This window comes from Simochromis diagramma, unplaced genomic scaffold (genome assembly GCF_900408965.1).
Source record: "Simochromis diagramma unplaced genomic scaffold, fSimDia1.1 OVJJ01000602.1, whole genome shotgun sequence".
Lineage (NCBI taxonomy): Eukaryota > Metazoa > Chordata > Actinopteri > Cichliformes > Cichlidae > Simochromis > Simochromis diagramma.
The window spans coordinates 14,052,102-14,075,030 of NW_024387040.1; the positions used below are offsets into that span (position 1 = coordinate 14,052,102).

Below are 22,929 nucleotides of genomic sequence, written 5' to 3' on the forward strand. Positions count from 1 at the left end.
TTGCTGCAAAGCTGTCCCAGTCGATGTAGTGCGGCATCTGTTTTGTATGAATCTCAGCGGTTGTTTGATGTGTGGGGTTTTTTTTTCTTCTTTATTTCTGCAGCATCAGATTTTAAACTAAACTTAAGGTGTTGTATCTACAGCAAAAACTCTGGTATTGTAACAGCACAACACTACCGGCTCTGCTCCCATCAGCCGACACCTTTCCTCTCCCTGCTCTTCTCTCGCTCCATTTCTCTCACTCCCTTCAGTCTGTCTGGCTGCACTTCTGCATGCAGGTCAGGGTACTTAATTCATGTCCAGAGACATCGTTTCCTCATTCTCTGATATAGTCTGCGCAGGGAAGCTGACCAAACCTGCCTTACACTGGGGCTACACTGCCCCTCTCCCCAGGCCCCTCATCCCTCTGCTCCCACCTTCTGAGAGCACGCGATATGGAGGAACGTTGCAGACGCTCCCCAGCGGACCCTCTGATAACCCTCCTACCAAACCTCAGCTGAGGAACATTGGCGGCCTGGATATCGCCCAGCCGCTGAGGAATAATGAGAACAAAAGCATAATACATGGCTTTCTTTCTCTTTTTACCTTCTGCTCCTCCTCCACCTCCGTCCTGTTGCTGTTCTTCTTGTTTCGTTTCCCTCTTACATTTGCCAGTGTTCACTGGCCTTTGGAGGACAGCGGACAGAAAAAGAGAATGGGTGGGAGAAATGACTGAGCGCAGATATTCTGCCGCCCACGTAAGGGCCATTCTGTATGGTTTGCAAACAGTCATTTTGTTCAGTATCTTTACCCTGATCTTAAGGTAATAAACGGGCCTCGACATTGCCCGGGGTCTCCATTGGCATTCTGCTGGGTCAGATAAAGTGTGCAGAAGCAGATTGCTTAAAAAGATAGAACGGGCCGCTCCACATACAGCCGTGTACTCTATTAGATGTTGATTCAGAGGCTTAATTCAGATAAAGCTCTACAAATGCTGTACAAGATGTAAGCCTATACGTTGATGTGCAAACATACTAATCTTAAATTTATCGTGTTAGGCAGCACTCAGCCTGCCCATCAATCAGATGACTGACATTCAGCATACAGAAATGTGAGCGTGTCTGCCCTTCGCATTCCTGTTATCATTTTGGTCTTGTGCCCAGCTTTTCCTGTATTTGATTTTCACGAAATCTTTTGACGTGAGCATTTTGATTTCAACGTGTAAGGTTTGATATGGGAATAAAAAATAAGGGTGATGTAGCTTTTTCTGGGTCACCTAGTTGGTTTTTAAATAATCCCAAGGTGATGCATTTAGATTGTTTCACTTCTATTATTCACAGAATGTAAAAAATGTTGAAATTATAATGATATACAACGTTTCCTAAACAATGCCCGGGGCATTTATTTATCTAAGCTGCACAGGCCAGCACTGCTATATTTGCAGCAGCCTTGTATTAGAGGCCAAATATTATTTGCAAGTCCTTCTGTTTGATTAGAATAAGTGATCATGTTAACTCAACAAAGCCTTGCCCTGATATGTTTACATTTGCTCTTAATGGGTCACTGCCTTTAGCAAGCAATGACAAATGGATGATGATTTTCATTATTATTATTATTGCGTTTTTTATGTAAATTCTTTTCTCCTAAAATGGAGATGCAAACCAGTTACCCACTGCACTCATGCTGTCACAGCTTCACTAATGCAACATGAAAATCAAGCACTGCATGACCAAATTAACTGTGAATATAATGCTGCATTCACACTAGGGAAAACACTAGTTGGAGACTGCAGCACAACCCAAATTACTGCAGCTCTGTGCAATGAACTTGAAATATCTTTCCTTTGAAATAGTTGTTTAGTAGGTTTGCAGCTGCACACAGTCAGTTGCCACCTCAAAGCATCAAGACAGAAAGAAAATGGCAGCACAATGGAATCAGTCTGCGACGAGAAAGGGGTCAAGTTGGTAATTACATACAGACTTTCATAATACAGCAATTAATTGTGATAGAATTCAGAAAAATGCAAACCCGTTGCTGCCTACATGCTTGAAGTTATTTATTGTCGTGGGTTTGAGCTCTTGATAGCAGTTCTCTTGGAGCTCTGGAGATGCACCTGACTTGGAAAACTTTGTGCAGCCGTTTTAATGATCAAAAAGTCCAAGCATTGGACTGCCTCCAAAACAAAAATGAATCTTCATCTTTTGGGTTGTTTTATAGGCTTGTCTCTGTGAAACTTTTTCAGCCATTTATTTATTTTTGTCTTTCATTTGGAGTACAGCTTGTGTTTGTTCATATCAACCACACCCATGGCTATTAACTGTCGAGACTACCAATGTTTATTTTAGGAAATGTGGTAAAGCACAGAGAAACTGACAATCTTCACATTTGAGAAGCTGAACCTTGCTGAAGGTTTGGCTCATTACAAAATCTACAACTAATTAATTTCAGTTCACCTGCGAAAGCAAACGAAAGCTCCCAGCAGCCGTAAACCACCTGTAGCGCGCAGGTTTTTTCCTGCTGATCAGTTCCATCTGGAGGGAAAGTGAAAGCTCACTGAAGCGATTCAGCGGTGAGAAGTGAAGGGAAATGTAAAGGCGAGGATTTGGATGGAAATGTCTTTGTGAAATGATTTTTTTTTTTGGATTTCTAATATAAATTCCTTCTTTTCCTTATGTTTAAGATTGAGGTTTTGTGGCTATAAAATGACTTCATATCAGTAGATTCTTAAGATGTGTTTAAAGATATATGTTTGTTATTGTGCACTGAAGACTAAGCTGGTGTTAACGACAGGTTATGAAACAAAACGAGAGCTTGTGCAGTAACAAATTACTTCCTCTCCTCCCAATATTGACACTCTGCTTTGTCTTTGTAAATGTTCTAGATGCTGGTTGCCGCCCAATGTGAGTCTGAGGAGCCTTTCCTGCTTCAGTAGATTACAGCATGAGAACTGATCCGATACTCTGACCGAAAACAAACAAAAAAAACCCTGGACACAGACCACTGAGGAGTGGAAAGAAAACAGAAGGCTGTGGTGGCGTGGCCATGGATAGAAGGAAAGTTTGCATATTAATGGTGCTGTGGGCCTTGGTCCACCTCAGCTCTCCAGGTCAAGGGCTCAGGGCCTTGAGAAGGACTACAGGGGGGCGGAGGGGGTCAGGACTGACAGGACAGGATGCCAACGGAGTGCCACTGAGACGCTCTAAGCGAGGTTGGATGTGGAACCAGTTCTTTTTGTTGGAGGAGTACACCGGGACCGATAAGCAGTACGTCGGAAAGGTAGTACAAGGCTCAACTTTCTTTCCTTTTTCTTTGTCAGATGCAGCAGAGCATCTGCACTACAGGCAGATGCAAACTGCAGCTGCTCTGTTACACCGAAACCTGCTGCAGATGAAACACAGCAGCTTCATGCCATGACTAAAGATGAGCCCACATCCGACCATCCACTCACGCACAAGCATTACACACAGGCTAAACAAAACAACATGTGATAAAAAAACAACAAAACGGTGATTAGGTTTTTGTTCTGCTTTGTCTAGGCACCAGTTTTAAGTGCATGCACAGACACCTCAATAAGCCCCGCAGATGAGTTTTCAGAGCTTTTTCAGTGAGTGCACATAAATCAGACACATCAATGGAAATAAAACAAAACGGCCATAATATAGTATGCTAATTAAGGCAGGAAATTGAACCTTAAAACTCTTTTGTGGACACTAAAGCGTATCCATTGCATACAGAAAGCATGTCAGGCATAAAAAAGCACTAAGTGACAAAAGTAGGTACTGAATGCCTCCTCAGATTTACTATCTCGACTTATAGATAGTTGCTAATGCAAATTCAGATAGTGCTGGTGTTCATCTATTAAAGTAAATCCCCGTAGAAGTGCCGTCGGTACTTAATATTTATGAAGTTAGGATGCTTTAAGTAAAAATCTGAAGGAAAGATTTACAAGAAAAAATACCAGAGTGCACTACTCTCAGGGTGCTTTTACTTGGATAAAATAAATGGCAGAGGTCAGGCTAGTGAGAGCTGGACCTCTCACATTTGAAAGATTTAACATGGGAAAAGTCTATTGATGCAAAATATAAGATGTTTATAGTGAAACCTGTATAAAAACGGTCAGAATTTTCATTTTATGTATTATAATTATTTTTATTACAACAACGAGCAAGTCGTGTTTTCGTAGTTTTATACACATGCACATATAGCTCTCAATTTGGGCCCAAGTGTCGTTTGGTGTGGCTTAAACTGCACCCATATTTTGTTTTTTCAATTTCCATCTTCAATTTGTTCACGGGGAATGAAAGGAAGTAGTTGGTGAGAGCAGCCATAACAGCATTATAGTTTGGAAAAGAAAATAGCAGCACATACAGAATCTCCAACGTCATTACGAAAACTGTCTGGACTGTAAAATTGATAAGTGATCACCAGAAAGTGCCAACAGCAATGACTGCTGTAGTAATGAAGATGTTTGCAGCAAAGTCGATTCTGGAGATTGGTTGTATATGTCTGCTATCAGGGCGTCTTTAAGAATTCAGATTTGTAAACAGGGTGTCTGCAGGTAAACGAGTTACATTTAGGCCTTTCAGGACCTTTTGCATACTACTTTAAGTCAAATTTAAGATCAAACTTTCACAGCAGAAGTTGGCGTCAGTTTAAAATGAACAATAAGGTTAAATAGAATAGAATAGAAATGAATAGAAATAGAGTATTGATGAATGTTCTCCAAATCTTGAACTGAAACCATGGGCTTGTGTGTGATCTGAATGTGTAAAGCAGTGAAATTGTCACAGTGACTGGTCTTGAACTTGTGGGTCCAGACCAACATTTGGCTCTTTTTTCCCCGTCTCCAGTGGTTAAGTGTGACTTTGACAAACAACTAGATCAATCTAATTAATTAAATGAATAATGGCAAGGCCGTCAGTCTCCTTGATCTGCAGCTGGATTTTGTCAAAATTAAACTGAAACTTTTTCTTTTGTTTTGTGTTTTTAAAGTAGGATTTTTTTAAATTTGATTCAGTTGCACAAACACAGGCACTGTAGGACTGCTGTTTTATGTAGGCCTACATATGGTAGTGGATACTTTGTTACTTTGGTTCTAGTCTGTACTTACTTTTGCAAATTTTGTGGCAATTTTTGCTCAATTTTTTTTTTTCCAAGAAACACTCCAACACTGTTGGCCTAGGACCCAAACAAACAAAATTTTAAACAGTTTTCTACTTTTAATTGTACATTTGTATTCAAGACATTTTAACATAGTGAGGTCTAAGTTATCGTTCCAAACTCCAAAACTGACCCTAAACCTGACGCTAAGATATCAGATAGGCCATTTTTGGTTTTAGTTCATGGGTTTCATGCTGTGAGAAGACGTCGCCTCTTTCTCTGTCCACAATTTGCAAAAATCATTATTCTGTAATTTGATCCAAATTGCACAGAATGCTCACCTACTGGATCTTTACTCATATTATGCAAGGTCACACTTGCATCAAGGTCAAGGGCACACTTGTCACTTTACGTGCAATAACCTGAGACTTATGACGACTCACTCTAAATGACGCACATGAAAAATATTTTATAATTTTTTGGGGAAAACGTTCTTTTGCCTTTTTCTAAAATATATAAAATATATTAATCCTCTGAAATCATTATTGGGAACGACCCTAACCCCAATCCTATGTTTTTTAAGAAAAGCTGAAAAGACTTGAAAAACATAATCCCTAAAAGGTTATTTTATATTCATTTTTTATACATTGTTTCAACAAGCCTTTCCATAATGGTGTTTGCTGTAAGTAAAATAATGGGACTGCAGCTTTCCCCACGTCTGAAACTGGCCAGATGGGAAAATCAAACGTATCACCCACCAGTGCAAAAGAAGCGAAAGTAATGAACTGCTTCTTGCAAATTAGAACTTGCAGTCCCTAGATTCTCTGTTTAGTGTCTTTTTTCTTAATGCTTTTTAGTTGTTTACCTTTTTGTTTTTCAGTTTGCATGAAGACGCCATCTACGCAACACAACATGAACTTTCAGTACTGAGGCAGTGCTATTTATGTTCATCTAAAAATGCCTCATTATGTGCTGTCTTGTCAATACATATTTATGAAGACAGCGATCTGTTATTTATCAGTCCAAATTAATGCACATTTCACCAAATATTGCTTCGTTTACATGCTACAGTCACACACATAGAAAATTTTGAATTTGTGATACAGCAATTTTGATATTCATTTCCTATAATAGCACTGATAGGCAGAACCTAACTACCTGTGGTGCCTAGTCTCGGTAACATAATACATACACTATGTAATTGTCCTCTGCAAACTACACTCAGTGGCAACGATCGCCGCTTAATGACATCCTTCACAACAAATAAAGTCCTGTATACGAATGTATCATTCTGTCCCCGCGAATACGAGAATCAACCCGTCATCTATTAGTCGACGTGACGTGATACTCCGATCGGGTAATGCTCACATATCGGACTTCCATCCATCCATCCCCAGCTTTGTTTGCTGTCGGCTGTCCAATATATTTTGTGCTTACTGTCAGCTCTGTGGCTGCTTGCACAATGTCCATTCCACTCACATCAAACCATCCTAAAGCGGCTGTCTTGCCCTACAGTGAAATATGACTTCCGCCGAAGGTATTATTTGTTCAACAAAATGAAAACACAGTGTCGACCCAGATAACATTGGGAGGGGGTGCACAAGAAGATGGGCCAAATAATGCTTGCTTTACATGCAGCGAAGCGGAAGTCAAGATATCAGTCTCCTCTTCCAACCTACTGTAATTGAGGAGATTGTGAAGCGTTGTGGCAAGGTCAGGATGTCTGAGTCGGAAGAAAGGCTGTTTTGTGCGAGGGGCTGAATGGGGCTAGTGCTTTGCATTCCTATCATGCGTCCACGGAGGATGGAGTCATCCAACCAAATGAGATTCTGCAACATACGTCCTCCCCGAGTGAGGGTTGACTTTCAGTTCTTGCCTAAAAGGATTACAACATTTGCGGGCGAGCAAATACAAGAAAGAACAAAAAAAAAGTTGAAAAGAAAACCCCAGAATGAATGAAGATCAAAAGTAAATACAGAGCTTGATCAAACCACTTTGTCTTTGGAGAGTGGTGATTGATGTCCCACTTGTCCTTTTAGCTTGTAAAGGGACTAATAGCATAAGAAGAATGGATTATCTGAGTGAGGTATATACTTAGAGAGTAGGAGGCCACGACCTAAGAGCCCATATCCTGAAGACACCATTAAAGCATCAACCTTCGAGCAGCGCACTTAATCATGACTGTGAGCACTTGTTGTTTCCCCTCCTAAGTACGTGCAGCTGGGTGCTTTTCCTCATTGTCAGCTCACTAGCCAGTTGTCACATAGGATTGCAGTATGTAGATCTTATCTGATTGCAATTACTGTTTGGTAATTGCCAGATAAAGTACAAGTGATGAATGAAGCCCTAAAGGGAATGAATAGCTTTTGAGTTGAACACATGGCTCAACATAGAGCACAAGCATCTGCATCTGTATCCTCAGGTGGAGGCCGTATTTTTTGCCATGTAGAGGCTCCGAATGGGTGAAAAACTACAAGAAACACAAAAGAGAAGGCTTTTGTCACTGCGAATGACATCGTGGCAGCCGGCGAGCACAGCGTGGAACAAAACCGCTTTTGTTTGTGATGGAAAAAAAACAACTGGAAATAACACAATGACAGGTTATTATAAACAAGGGAGCTGCGCTTGACACACAGTAAAAGATAGAATGATGAAACTGCTCTTGAATTACAACATCACGTCTGCAGTTATTTGGTAAACTCAATCTCCCTCGGCTTAGTTTTTTTAATTTATTTATTTTTGCTCTTTACAACAGCTTTATCGAGCTGTGAAGTACTAACAAATGAAATTGCAATTTTTCCAGAGCAAGCGTAACAAAAGCAGCTGGAACAGGAAGAAATTAAGAGAAGCGATCAAGATGTGATGGAAAAGACTCTGGCAGTGGCTTGTTGGGGGAGCTGGTTGGCTGCTAATCTCGCTGTATTGGCCAATGATTTTCTTTTTCCTGCAGAAAGGGAAGCCTTGCACTGCCTCTCATTAGCAGGCGAGCTGCATACAGGCCTCAGAGGGCCTGGGCTGTCACTGGGGGAAGAGAATGTTTGTTTATTTCATTATTTCTTACTTTACCAAAGGGCACATATCCACTGAAAATGGTTAATGGCCTGTGGTTGAGGAGTGTTTGTGCTGCACTATCATATCTCATAAAGTATTTACAGCCCCTGATAGGCCCCAGTGGTTCTGGGCCTGGTGGGTAGAGTCTTCAGCGTAGTGAACAAACACTGTACATGCAAACACACACACATGCACGCACCTGCAAATACTAGCCTCCAGTAATAGGCTAGAACTCACAGAAAAGACAAAAGAGGCTGATGAATACAGACATAATACGCTCCACAGCCCTGTATGACTCAGCGGTTGAGGCATCCTGGGGAAAGGACTCGCGAGTCTTATGGCAGTGGAAAGGTGCAGGGACTTGTGTGTTTTGTTTTTGTGTGTGGGGGGGCTGGGGGTGGTGGTGGTGGTTTTTGGTCTCCGTTCATACTCCCCCCTATTACCAGCTGCTCACCTTGGCACAGAGGCAAGGAGTTTGCAATATGGCGCAGGCCTGGCTGTACTCTAGACATGGCAGCCCCTGCAGGTCTCCAGTGGCGACCTGGAGCATGCATTGGCAGTGTTTATTGATTGGGCGATAAGTTCCCTGTTGTGTTCTGGGAAGTGTGGGCACGAGGGGGGGGGGCGTGAGCTTCGGAGGAAACGGGCGCGATGAGGTCTTGCGGTGATGACACCCGGTAAACATCTGTCTGACAACGTTGCAGCGGCGAAGTGATATCTGAGAGAGATACGCCAACATGTCTAGGGCACCTGCAATTATCTCCATGCTATCACCTGCCTACCAGTGTTTAAAACACCCACTGGTTTTGTCAGATTAATTAATCTTCTCTCATCAACATCACAAGTATTTCGTTGGCCCGGCATTATTCGGCTGAGTGAAAGCAGCCCCACCTGCTCAAGAAAGTTCGACACAAAGGAAACAAAAATGTCAACTTATTAAAAAATTTTACTGAGCCAAGTGATGGTCTCAATGAGGAATCAAAGCCTTTAGAGTCTCATTTTAATGTCATTTAATTTTTTATACTGTAAAAAAGAAATTCAACGTTGCCAAGTACGTTGATGCCAAAACGGATCCCCTTCTTCCTCAAGACAAACCAAAATTCTTACAGTTTAGAAATATAAAATATGGAATATTGCATCAATTTATTCTTGATTCAGTACAAACACACAGAGATATTTAAGCTTTTAAACAATGTTGTTTACTGAAGTAGAGCAAAGAATAGTTAGACTTTAACAGTAGAGCCGCCAACATATTGAAACCTTTGACACATCTGCAGTCAAAATAGTTCTTGAAGCAGTTAAAATGTAAATGTTCATCTATTCAAGTCAACAGTCTTGACAAAATGACCATTTAACATTTATTATATTACGCTTCTTAATTATACAGTTGCTTCAGGCTTTTTCCTCACAGATTAAAAAGATAAAGCATGTTTTGGATTGCATTTACTGAGAACGCCACAAACAACGGATTAAAGGGCATTTAAATATTTTTTGTAGAAGAATTGTGTTGTTTTTGCATGGCTGTAACAACTGCAACAAGAGTTTATTAATTTTACAGGTCCAGATAGAATAGGTCAAGTAGTGTATCTTTTTAGAATTCAACACTTGACTATAACAACCCTTTTAATTATTGTAGAGGAACAACAGTAAAAACATTTTGACCGCTTTTGAACCAGCTGGAGCTGCTACCATTGCTAATCCCAACCTGAGGTTTCCAGTTTAGTTCAGTTTTATTTGTTTGGCAACAGTCACAACAGTTGTATCAAGGTAACCTTAAAGCATTAAAGAGAAAACCCCCATTAATCAGATGAGCCTCTGTAGGCAGGAACTTGGTGAGAGTGGGGAGGAAGAACTCCCTGTTAATAGGAAGTGACCCACAGAGGAACCGGACTCAGGGACAAACAGAAGAAAACGCAAACTAGTGGTGATAAAAGGTAAACAAAGGCATGGGAGTGCATCACAGGAAGTCCCACAGCAGCCTGGTCCTATGACTAAAGTTTGGTTCATGGTCACCTGATCCAGCCCTGACTGTAAGCTTCATGAAAAGGAACGTTTGAAGAATAATCTTTAATAGCCTGCAGTCTAAGTGCGAAGTCCTGCATTTGGGATAATATGGAGCAGTGAGGTCTTTCAGACGTGGGCACTGATCATTTGGAACTTTGTAAGGATCTGAATTGTGAGTATAGCTGAGAACCAATGAACAGAAGCTAATATAGGAGCAATGCAGTCTCTCTTTTCAGTCTCTTTCTTTGCTTTCTTTGCCTCGCCTGACAACAGAACTCTTTCCTTAGCTGGTTAGGGTTTCCTACTTAAATTTTTCCACCATTCCACCCACCTGAGGAAAGTTACCAATACTACTGCTTTGTGTTGGTTGCACTGTAGATTTCGTACCTGGAGGCAGAGAGAATTGGATGGTGAAAGCAGGGTTTATAGGCAGCCAATCCAAATGTAGATGGTATCAACATTCATTCATTTAATTTCTTTTTTTTCCTATTTAAATATAACTTAAATTATTTTTATTTTCTTGCAAAGAGGTTGCATTATTCTTTCTGCTCAAGCAACACTTAATTAAAGACAAAAGCAACACTTCTTAGTAATGTCATGCAGTGCAAATGTATCTAAATTTGAACCTACTGTGATACCAAGAGCAAAAATTATCATTTAAAAAAAGCACTAAACGTGTATTTATGACTGTTTAGTAGCTGAAGTGATACAAAAAAGTTAAACTGTTGACAACTGCCTGTAATTAGAATAAAACATGCTGAAAATTATGCACAAAACAAGAGATGTCAGATGTCCACACGTGAGGATTGTAAGTTAAGTGACATTTCACCTTCATGTCGCAGCCGCTCTCACTGCATATCTCAAGTTTACACATCAACAGACATTTGATAGGCTATTTTTGTACACAGTCTGAGGCTACCATCTGGCTACATAGAAGGCAGCCAGTTCTCGACAGGCCAGGACACAAGGCCTTAAAGGCTAACTGGCTAATTGCCCTAAGCAGCCTGTTTCCAGTGCCATCTTTCTGGCCTAACTCGAGTGAAGCACAAATGGCGACCAGATCGAGTCAGCGCTAACATTTGCTGCTCTTGAAGCTGATTAATTTCACAAACAAAGACAGCTCGCTTATAAGTTATCATGCACAGATGTCTGATGAGTGCCACTTCACCTCTCAGCCCACTTCAAACTGCAAGATGAAGCATTTAGGAACAGAAATATGTTTGTTTTTCATTGTTGGGGGAAAATTACAAGCTTTTAGAAATATTATCGTGTCACTTAACAAAGTGGGATAATTGAATGAAGGGTTTTTGATATATATATAGGCTATTATTGATGATATAAGGCTTGAAGCAAAGGCTTTATAGTTTGTTTCACAGACAATTCACAAGGAATTCTTCCTCACGAGTCATTTTTCTCTGTGATTGAGTCCTTGAACTCCAATTTTGTTGAAAAGTGAGAACATTTCAGCCTGTTTCCCATGCAAATCGTCTCATTTCAAGTATTCTCTGAAATCAAGTTTCATTTTTTTCTTGATGAGAGTGCGACTACGCTCCACATTCTTTCCATATTCTTTTATCCCTCCAGACACAGACACTAATTTTAGAAACATTATTACAAACTGTTTTGACACAGTTAAATGTGTTAAAGAAGGATTTCGACCAAATCCTAGCCAGTTAATGAGATTTTAATCTCATTTGCAAAGTTCTGTAACTGCATAATGCTTAACGTTTAAGTAAATGTATAATCCTGTTAAATAAGTGAGAGTACAAAACTGACCAAAAGAATCATAACTGTTAGTTTTACATTTCTGATCATTTACTTACTTTCAATTCAAATCTGTATGACGAAGAACATGCTTAATTAGCTGGTTAGCGCAACGTTAAAGTAATATTTCTAAAGGTTGCAAAATCTACACCTCAGTAACTTGACCAAGGGTCTCAAACTTGCGGCCGGGGGATCACTTGTGGCCCACGTCACCCTTATATGCGGACCATATATTGATGTGAAGACATATAAAGCAGTTTGGCCATTGAAGTTACTTTTCTTGTTAGGGAGGATTTGTTTGTTGTTGAGTGCAATGTTAAAACAAGTTCTTTAAAAAGCAAAAAATGATTTAATATGAAGGTAGTATGAGCAGAGAGTACAAACATGCTGCTAGTTCAGTGTGAGACTCAAAAACTAATGTGCTAATAACTAATAACTTTTTATTTGTTAAATATGAATAAAATTATAGCAGAAGTGCTGCCACAATCTGGTTATTTGGTTCAGTGAAAGGCTTCAGTTTGTTAAGAGTGAGAAAAAAAATGTTGGTTCACGTTTGCAGTTTTGTCTTGTTATAAAATATTTGAAATTTTTAAAAGCAACTTCATGCTGTGCTAAGCTAACCAGCTATCCTGATAGTGTACTCATAATGGCTAAAAGTTTAAATTTGGAAAAGGTTGCTATCTAGTCCACCAACAATGTTTTAGCCAGTAAGAGAAAAAACCCAAAACATAACATTTGGAATAATTAATCAAGTAATTAAGTAAAATAAATAAAAAATATACAGCAAAGTTTTTAGTTTAGTTTAAGTTGCTCTGCCAGTTTTGTCATCACAATCAGGAGACTACATGAAAAGTCCTCGTGATAGGCAGCAACCACTCGTCAACTGGCCGTGGAATATAAATCGTTCCCTACCAACTGATAGTTGCCAGGAAGTTCTGCTGGAGGTTTCTTCCTGTTAAAAGGGAGTTTTTCCTTCCCACTGTCGCCAAAGTGCTTGCTCATAGGGGGTCATATGATTGTTGGGTTTTTCTCTGTATGTATCATTGTAGGGTCTACCTTACAATATAAAGCACCTTGCGGCGACTGTTGTCGTGATTCAATTTTATAAATAAATTTGAATTGAATTGAAGTCTTTGACCAGTACTAGAACTGTGTAACTGAGGTCTAACTTTACTTACTAGAGAGTGGCTGTCCAGTTTAGCTCTGATGTGTCTTTTACAGTTTGTAAAAGAAAAAACTGTGTTTGTTTTTTTTTTTTTCAGTTCTTCCGTTTAATTTAAAAGTCAGTATTTGCAGTAGTACTTCACCCAAACCATCCAACCCTGCCACACAGTTTAAATGGTGTACACAGCGGGGTCGTACGCTAACAGAAATGAGACAGTGTGATGTGACTGTAGCATTAGTCTTCTAACCATTCCTTAAATGTTGATCTCTGCCTTTAGGAAAGCAATGGCTCTGTTGAAGTTTTTTTTTGCAGAGCTTTTTTTCTGTTTTTTAAAAGACTAGAAGTCCAAGTGTTAATGGATATAGCATCATGCTCCCTGCCTTTTTTTACGATTTGGTGCCATAGGAGGGCATAAGAGAAAAGGCAAGCTATTGATGTTCCAGGGCTTCTTGGTGACCAAACTGAATGCACATGTGGCTTTCTTTTCTCCCCCTGTGACAGTTTAATTGTATTTTCGATATAAATTGATCAAAGGGCTTTTGTGAATGCACGTTGGGCTGCCACATTGATTTCCAAGAGAGTCTTTTTTTTTCTTCTTACCACCCCCCTCCTTAATTTGAGTAGAAGGGCAGCAGTAAATTTTCCTCACCGGCAAGGTGGGCAACTGGGAGGGACGGGGTCGCTGCAGCAAGTGCTGGAGTTCGATACTCCGAGCTTCCTTGTAATATCCTTCAGTGTAGCAAGGAGGAAGTCTTCAGAACCACGAGAGCTCTCTGTTTCCATAGAAATGACAGTCGACACAGCATATGTCACACTGTCTATCTCACATCTCAGCCGAAAGAGAGGACTCAACAGTTATTAACTGAATTGTCGTGCCGGCAGAGATAGGCAGCTTGATAGACAATCATAGAGAAGGACATTGCAGCTATAACAGCGGGGGAAAGATAATAATGTTGAAGTGGATTGTTTTCAGCCAACTGAGTCTCTGTTTGGGAGCACGTACTGTAAAGCAGAACAGAAAACAAATACAATTCTGCAGAATATTCTCCTGGCTTGGTTAGGCAGAGCGGAAAAAAAACAACCCCGAAACAAAACAGGAAAGTTGTTTTGACCAGAATTCAAAGTGGGTGAATGAAACAGTGCTCCACTCGAGATCCTAATCCGAGGATAGTCAAAATTTTGCAACACACTTGACTGGCTTGGTTAGACAGACAGAGAAAGGAATGAAAACAGTCATTTTTTTTTTACCAGCATTCAAGCAGTCGAACAAAACAGTGTTAAAGATGCTAATCCACAAAGCTGTTCATCTCACATGTGCCAGCTTTGCCCTGATAAAACAGCATGAATTAGTAAAGCTTCCGAGCACCTGCGATGAAAAGCTTTTTAATATATGATGAGAAGGGAGACTTTGCAATGTGGTCCCACGTGACCCAGCTGCGACGCACAATATCCCCCCCTCAGTCTGTCCACCGGCTGAGCCAAGAACCTTTATAGACACAACAGAAACTACCGGCGCAAAAGGGAGAAAAAAAATAAGCATTCAAGCCGGCAAAATCAAACGTGCCGGCTCACTTGAGTTAATGAGGTGTCAATAACGGACCTCGGAATTACATCCCGGCATCCACTTATGCGGGTAAACATTCGGATGGCGTTTGCCTCGGTTTATGCTTGACATGTTTGCCCGTGTCTGCAAACATGTGCTCTCCTTTTTTGCCCTCTACCTCCCCCGCCACCCCACCCTGCAATTATTACTGTGTCCTTGGTTATTAAAAAAGGGGAAAGGGAAGTAGGAAGGGAAGTAGTGGGAGGGGAGAAAAGACTGGACAAGCTTTTGATGAGTTCTCGGAGATAAATATGTTGTGTGTGTGTGTGTGGTTGGGGTGGGGGAGATTTGGCTGTGGAATTAAAATGTCAGAGCATGCTAAGCTGCTGTTCATGCAGAAAAAAATTAAACAGGAGATAGGGAGGAACAGAGCAAATAATAATAACGAGGAGCTCCACACACAAGTGGGCTCTCGTGGTCTTCTGGCATGTTGGTCCTGCTGCTGATCCATCAGGGACTGGCAGGCTGCGGGGCGTGTGCTCACTCATGCTGGTAACCCCACAGACGTGTGTGTGTGTGTGTGTGTGTGTGTGTGTGTGTGTGTCCCCTCCCTCACCCACCCTTTCAGCGAAAAGTAAAAAAGTAACAGTAGCAGTGAATTCGACATTTTACACGCTCCGGCTGCTGGCTTTCTTCTTGGCAGGACGCGAGCTTCACAGAGGCGAGGTGAATGTGTATCGTCACAACACGATGACAGTTTACCAGAGATGATATGAATCTGTTAAATAACACCAAACACACTTATCAAAAGCTGTCAGCGTTTATTTGCCAGGGCCCAGATTGGTCAGATCACCGATGTGCGCGCAGTCGATCAGAAATGCCGCGATTCGGCTTTGAAATGTGATTTTTGCTGACATCTTTGCTGCAAAGCGCTCATCGCCGGGATGTGTTTTTGCAGCCGTCAATCAAGCGGTGCAGCTTGGACTGCAGCAGATGAAGATTTTTGTTCACTGTCACCATTTCTGCTCAGGCTAACAAGGAGATCTTTTTTTTTTCTTTTTTTTAATGTGGAAAAGGGTAGCTGACACTTGCTGTTCATAAGAGGAAATTAAGCAAATGTGAAAGCTTTCATAAAGTCGAGTTTGAATCTCTGTTGTGCTATAACAATTAGCAGTAGAAAGCAGCAAAATGGAAATTCATTAAAGTGAAAATGCCACAAACTGTTGCCTGAAATGGGTGTTTTGTGTTGTAGCAGGGGATCCAAATCATATTTTCTCCTTTTTTTCCCCCTCTTTCTTTCCACACAGCTTCACTCGGATTCTGACAGAGGAGATGGCAGCGTGAAGTATGTCCTGACAGGGGAAGGAGCCGGGACCCTCTTCAAGATAGATGAAAAGTCAGGGGACATCCATGCCACCAAGAGGCTGGACAGGGAGGAGAAGGCCTTCTACATCCTCCACGCCAAAGCTGTCAACCGCTTCACCAACGAAGCGCTCGAGGGCGAGTCCGAGTTCATCATCAAGATCCACGACATCAATGACAACGAGCCGCGCTTCACCAAGGACCCGTACATGGCCAGAGTCCCTGAAATGTCTGACATTGGTACGTTCCAGCCGTAAATATTAGACTCTTAAAAAGAGCTATTTATCAGACAATTAAATGTTTACACAAATGAAGGTTTGCGCCTGTGCGCGCAAGAGGAGCCGAATTAAAAGGATTATGATTCAAACAGGATAGAGATGTTATAAAATGCCAGCCTTACCGGATCAATGGGACTTTATCAATCATAATAATGATGCCGACGCAACAAAGAAGGCCCAACTAATTAAACGAGAAAGACTAGGAGCTGTTTTATGACCGGAGAATAAACAAGGTAAAAGCGTCTCGACAGCGCCGGTGCAGATAATCTTTTAAATACAGTATTGTATCTTGTTAAAACGACATTTAATTTAATTACCGACATTGTCAGCTGTGTCATCACAGTGAATAATTGTGGATTCTGCACTGCCACTTCCTTAGACGCCGCACGGCACCATTCGCTGCTTTTGCGCCGTCCTTTCTGCTTGTTATTCAAACAGCAAATGAAATAATTCACGGTGCACTTTGGCTCCAGCCTAAAAGCACACAGCAGCCTCATGAATATAGATAAACAATAGGGGAAAAAAGTCATCAATACTTGCACGCAAACACGGGGTGAACTATATGTTGTGCTGCTGCTGCTGCCGTGCTTCTGGGACTGAGGGACGTTGGTCTTGCAGCCCAGACATGTGACAGAGTTGTCACTTGGTTCAGCAACCCCAAGAGAGAGGCCGGCACTTATCTAAGGGCAGCACGGGTGCCCATGGCAACAACCGAGGTGTGATGTCACCGCTTGGCAGAGCATGTGTTCACGAGTGACTGCCTTGAGACACTGCCCCTTTAAATGTGACACTTTGAGTTTTATTATAGTCTCACGGCTCTGACATCCTTCGCTCGGACTCTCAAGATTTTGACGCGCTCCTCCCTTTGACAAGTGAATGATTGCAGTTGGGGGTAATTTACTCCCCCTGCACAAAGAACCGTGATTATTCCTGAGTTGTTTGTCAGAAAATTCTTGTCTCGAAAGCTTAAAGTTGCCGATGAGATGGCTGATGTGGATCAGTGATATTTTCTAAAAGCCGCCATGTCAGAAAAGCCTCTTTGAGTCTAATTCCCTAGTTAAAGGTATTAGCGATCAAGGTTCGGTGAACTTGCTCAAGAATCCTCCCGAACTGTCACTTACAGCAAATCAGACAGCCGTGGTCTTTCTCTGTCTGTTTTTTTTTTTTTATTTCTACAACATCCTTCATCCATACAAATCACATGGGTTTTAAAGGAGGGAAACTCTGGTCTCACCCCACACTGATCTCTGCTGACATCAAATTACAGAAGTTTCATGAGGTCGTTATCCCATTGTATTGCACAATTCTATATTTATACCACTTTGCCATTAAATATTTCTACTCAATTAATTTTCTTCTGCATTTAATGAGGCAACACTTGGCCCCGCAAGGCGCCATTTGGGAGGTAGCACTTGGCTAACCGTTTCCCTTTGTTCTACTGAAATAGGGCCTCAGCCTTTCTGGAAGAGAAAATGGATCACAGTCGTTCGCCTGCTATCAGATATTTGGCTTCTCAGACACTCCAGATCTGTGGATACGCTAATAGGCTTCTCGGGGCTTGCAGAGAGCCAGTATAGGTGCTGCTGGCATGCTTAGAGAGATATACTTAGAAAAATACATTAGGAGTTATTGATTACCTGCAAAAATCAATCATGTATAAGGGTATAAGTGGCCGAGGAATAAAGATTGGTTTGGGTAACGCAAAGGGACAGAAATGATCCGTCACATTCTGCATGGGCGTGATTAGAAGAGGATCCGACACCTCATCAGAAGGTGCATCAGCTTAACCAATTATCCAGCAGGCAATTTTCAGCAGTATTGAAGAGTTGATCTAAATCATTGTCATGAATCTTCCTACCCGCAGGCACCTCAGTAATTCAGGTGACAGCCACAGATGCCGATGACGCCACGTACGGGAACAGCGCCAAAGTGGTCTACAGCATCCTGGAGGGCCAGCCGTACTTCTCCGTGGATCCAGAAACAGGTCAGTGTTTAGTAAAATGCAAAAAAAAAGAAACCTCACCTGAAAATAATCCCAATGCCTCCAGTAGATAGATAAAGACGTCTTTGTATCTCTATCTCTTTTAGACAAAGACATTATTACACGCAGTTCACAGCAGACAACTCAGGTCGTCAAGCAATCAGTCTAAATATTTTTATCCATTTTTTTTCCACCTACTTATTTTGTAATATTCAGTGACCAGTAGGGGGCGACTCTTAACCCTTTAAAGCCGGTCAGAGCGTAATATAATATTCCAGAAACACGCTTTGCCGATCCGATCAGCTGTTTGTAACACTTCCTATGTCCAGCATCGCGAACTATCGCATGTCCGCCACGACCTGCCCGAAACCGGAAGTGACGTCATTTTGCGGAAATGTAGTTTTTTGCCTTCAGGGCCTTATGAGCCTATACTGGTGTTTTTAAAAGTTATGTTTGACTTTATGACTTTCTGTATTGTTTCTGGGATGTTTAGAACTCATATTGCACTGCTGGAAATAGTTTATTTTGATGCATATGCTGTTTTTTGCAAATTTGCATCATAATATTTATTTTCGTTTTTCCTGCAGTGTATAAAAATTGGTGTATTTTAAAAATAAAACTATAAAGACACTCAAAATAAATTTCCTCTGATGGGAAACTATTTTGTGCAACTTTTTTGTATTTGCAGTTTTGAGGGATAAGCCTCTTAAATTTCTCTAACTAGAAATATATGTTAAAAAAACAAAAACGATTTTAAATTTTTTTGTAGTTTATTGCACTTTTTTGAAATGTATGTAATTACTATGCACTTAATGCATACATATTATTAAAATTTGGGCTATAATGGTTGTATTGATGTATAGCAACTTGAAATGCTCCCAAAAATGGCACTACAGCATGTAAAAATATAATATAAGCTCTGGCGGACTTGGTTCTATGGTAGGTCTTAAAGGGTTAAGGATTCAGAGCATCATTCCCACATCATCTCGGTACAGACGCCTGAACACAAATGTTTGATGGATCTTAGTTGACATGTTATCGGAGAGCCCCGTAAATTCACCATCACAAAACTTTGCTTAAAGCCGTTTATTTATTTTTTTTAAGTAGGCGGAGCTTTTCCTTATTATGTCCTTCATAAACTTAAATATGTAAAATGTTAGGGGGGGAAAGTGTGGTGATACCCACTGCTGCCTCTCTTTGTGACAAGTTATGCCCACAAATAGAGCACCACCCTGCACATATGTTTTCAAACAGCTAACATTTCAATGGCAAAAATGCTCAGCATAAGGTTTAAGGGGCTAAAACTAACTAAAAGTTTACTATATCTGTTTTATATACAGCTTTTGGACAGAATGAGTCTTTCCTATGCGTTCAAACTGTTTTTTGGGTGTTTTTTAGATTTATTTTAGACCTCCTTTTAGCCTTTATTTTTCACAGGGCTGTAGAGTAGACAGGAAAGCAGGATGTGGTCCGGGTCAGACTCTAACCCAGGCCCCCCCCGCACTAGCCTTTCGGCATGTGGGTCACCTGCTCAATCTAGTAAGCTCTACTGGTGCCACAGCCAGTTATTTTTATCCCAGCTGATGTCAGATAGTTGGTAAATCGACTAGCAACACCACTGTGCTTGTTCATTGCATGTTGGATCCTATTTAAACACACTCCTCTAACCACGTCATGGAATCAAAAAGTGGTCACATTGTAGCAATCTCCTTCTTCCCCTGACTCTGGTTCTTGGTGCTGAGCACTTTTAAATAACTTTGGAAATAAGTTTTTAATTAGGTTTATGTCATATAACCTTTTTAAAATGTTACTGCCTTGTCACAGGTGACCTAGAAAGCTGACCATGGCGACCCTGAAACTATAGACTGATGGATCAAAGTTAGGTAGCTACCAAAAATTAGCTAATTAACTCTCACCTTTGCTTTGACAGGGAAGAATTTCTTGTCCTTCATCTCTGAAAATCTAGCCTTTTTATACTTTTACCTGAAATCTAAGATTCAACACTGACACTTTCTCACACACAGCAGGGACTGAATTCAAGGATTTTTAACAAATGTGTGGAGTGTTGAGATTTGGGATGTTGCATTATCCTGCGGCAGCTGCAACGGCAGGGGTGCAATATTGATTTTAATGCTTGTTGTTATACCAATTTAATTCAGTTAAATTCAGTTCAGGTTTATTTATATTCACAACAACAGTAATTTGAAGATGTTTTATGCTGTAAAGTAGAGACCTTCCATTATCATCATATATTATGATATCCACTGCCACAGTGTCGTCATTCATTTATTTGATTGTGATCACTGTGTAGTGAAAATCTGATGTTGACAGCCATGTGTTGATGGCAGTCTGGTTTAGATATAGTTTGGCGCTAAAAAAACAAAAAGCAAACAATTATTATTTTCACAGCCACAAACAGATTTGTGGCTGTGAAAATTGTCCCACTGAGGGTTTCGTGTTCTGACCCTGCAGACTGTCTGTGAAAGACAGACATGTAACCAGACTGATGTCACTTTTTGTATTGACAAGATCTTCGGATGCCATGTTGTTTTTTTGTAATCAAAGGGTTTTTTCTAACCTTGTTCAAAAAGGACTTCTTCCTGTTCGTTCCTTTCACAATAGAAGTCTTTGACATACATAAAAATTATATTCATTGCATAAAGTAACTATTTAAAAATCATAATAATTCTTTTCTTTTTTTCTAACAAGTTTCATAAACATATAGATTCCAGTGTGTATGTACACTTTGCTAGTTCCAAGTTTGCCTTCTACTCCAAATCTTTGTGGCACAGACTCAACAAGTTGCTGGAAACATTCCTCGGAGATTTTGAGCCATATTGACGCGACAGCATCACACAGTTGCTGCAGATTTGTTGAAGCTCCCATTGTATTGAGAGCCGGTTACTGTGGAGGTTGTTTGAGTACAGGGAACTCATTGTGATGTTCGAGAAACCAGTTTGAGATGAGCTTTGTGACATGGCGTGCACCACAAACCAAGACTCATCTGACCAGGCGGAATTTTTCTGATCTCCTATTGTCCAGCTTTGGTGAACCCGTGGGAACTGTAGCCTCAATTTCCTGTTTGTAACTGAAGGGAGTGGCACACCGGTGTGGTCTTCTGCTGCTGTAGCCCATCTGCTTCACGGTTCAGTGCGCTATGGATTCTGGTTATTTGAGCTACTTCCTGTCAGCCCAAAGCAGTCTGGTCACTCTCCTTTGACCTCCAGCAAATCTTCGCGCCCCCCCCAGCCACTCACTGGATATTTTTTTCTTTTTCAGACCATTCCCTGTAAATCCACGGGATGGTTGTGTGGGAAGATACCAGTAGATCTTAAATTAAAGTTTGGCTTTAATTCAAGCTTTCCTTTATAAATTTACACGTTAATAAAAAAAAAACCACACAAAGAGAGAAGAGAGTGTAACTTTAATAAAAGAAATCAACTTTAAAAGTTAGATGAAAGGAAAGCTTTTCATAGAAATAAGCAAAAAGTATAGTGTAGTCCTTTTTTTTTTATTTTAAACAAAAATTTTATAGAGTTTGAAGGAGAAATCCGTCACACAAAAAGCAAATTTCTCCTCAGTGAGAGCAGCTTTAGTAGAGCGGCATGCACAGCAGCCCCGAAGGACGCTGCTTTTTGACTGATGTGCACAGCTCCTCGCTCTTTCTTGAGCAGAAAGCCTCTCATCCTGCTGCTCTAACAATGCTGCAGCCACTGCACTCTCCACCTACGTGTGTAACCCACGGCTCAGAGCAACAAGTTCACACCTTCCTTTCTGGGGGTGGCCATTGTGGGAAAGATAACGAATGGCTAACGAAACAGAAATGGCCCAGGCATGCTGAGGGAACGCTGCTTCAGCGGGAAGGTGAATTAAAAACAATTTATCAGAGGATAAATCCTGAAATAAATGCAGTGAATTTCCCTTTAACCAGCAGCCTTCTCCTCGCAGGCTGACGTGTGGCGAGGGATTTGTAGACAGAGAGAATGGCAAATAACCAACCCCTAAAATGTAACCGCTTGCTACTTTTAATCATTAATGTGCGCTTTGGAACTCATCCCGCTCGTGTCCTTTTTTCTCCCGCTTAAACAAAAGGAGAATGACAAAAAAAGCCATTTGCAGATTAGCAGAGGGATTAACAATAATATGGTTTATCCCACATGTGGTATGTAAGCTGACATCCCCTCTTACACAAAGACATGCCTGGACATCACATTATAAGCAGGATTTGTTTCTCCTCTCCTCCTCTTCTGTGTGCATTGTAGTCATTAAACAATAACAAAGGTAGCCAGAGGTGCAGAGCGAGCGAGATGCTGCTTTTCTAAAGATGCTATACCTTTGCTTGCTTCCCCGCAACACCGTCAAAACGATCGCTGTTTCCTTGCGTCTGAGATAAATTGTACATTGTTAGAAGTTGGGGAGGGGGGGAGTTATTGTATGGGAGGAACAAAAGGAGCAAGTTGGAGGGCCTTCTGAACAGCGTAGGCCACTCTGATCTGAGCGTGAGCGATGCGCCACATCAGCTGCTCCTTCTTCCTTATTGTTTGATATGCGGTGAATCATCAGTTCTGCCGAAAAGTGCTGAAGTTTGTCAGAACAGTTTATTTAGGGTGAAATTTATTTTTTCATCTTCATTCTCCCGTTCCGCTATGTCTGTCTGCGTCTCCCCTCGCCGCCTCCCCCCTCCACCTGCTCCTCTTTTATG

The 22,929-nt window shown here is 41.0% G+C and overlaps 1 protein-coding gene across 2 annotated transcripts in view; it reads left to right on the top strand.

The window, feature by feature from the left end:
* LOC120741370 (cadherin-10-like) overlaps positions 1-22,929 on the top strand; it is a 72,870-nt gene that overhangs the window by 21,232 nt on the left and 28,709 nt on the right. For both annotated transcript variants that reach the window (XM_040044234.1, XM_040044233.1), the window contains 3 exons: positions 2,861-3,255; positions 15,914-16,208; positions 18,111-18,230. In XM_040044234.1, coding sequence (XP_039900168.1) covers positions 3,022-3,255; positions 15,914-16,208; positions 18,111-18,230 — 649 coding nt within the window. In that variant the 5' untranslated portion in view covers positions 2,861-3,021. The remainder of the gene's footprint in view (positions 1-2,860; positions 3,256-15,913; positions 16,209-18,110; positions 18,231-22,929) is intronic.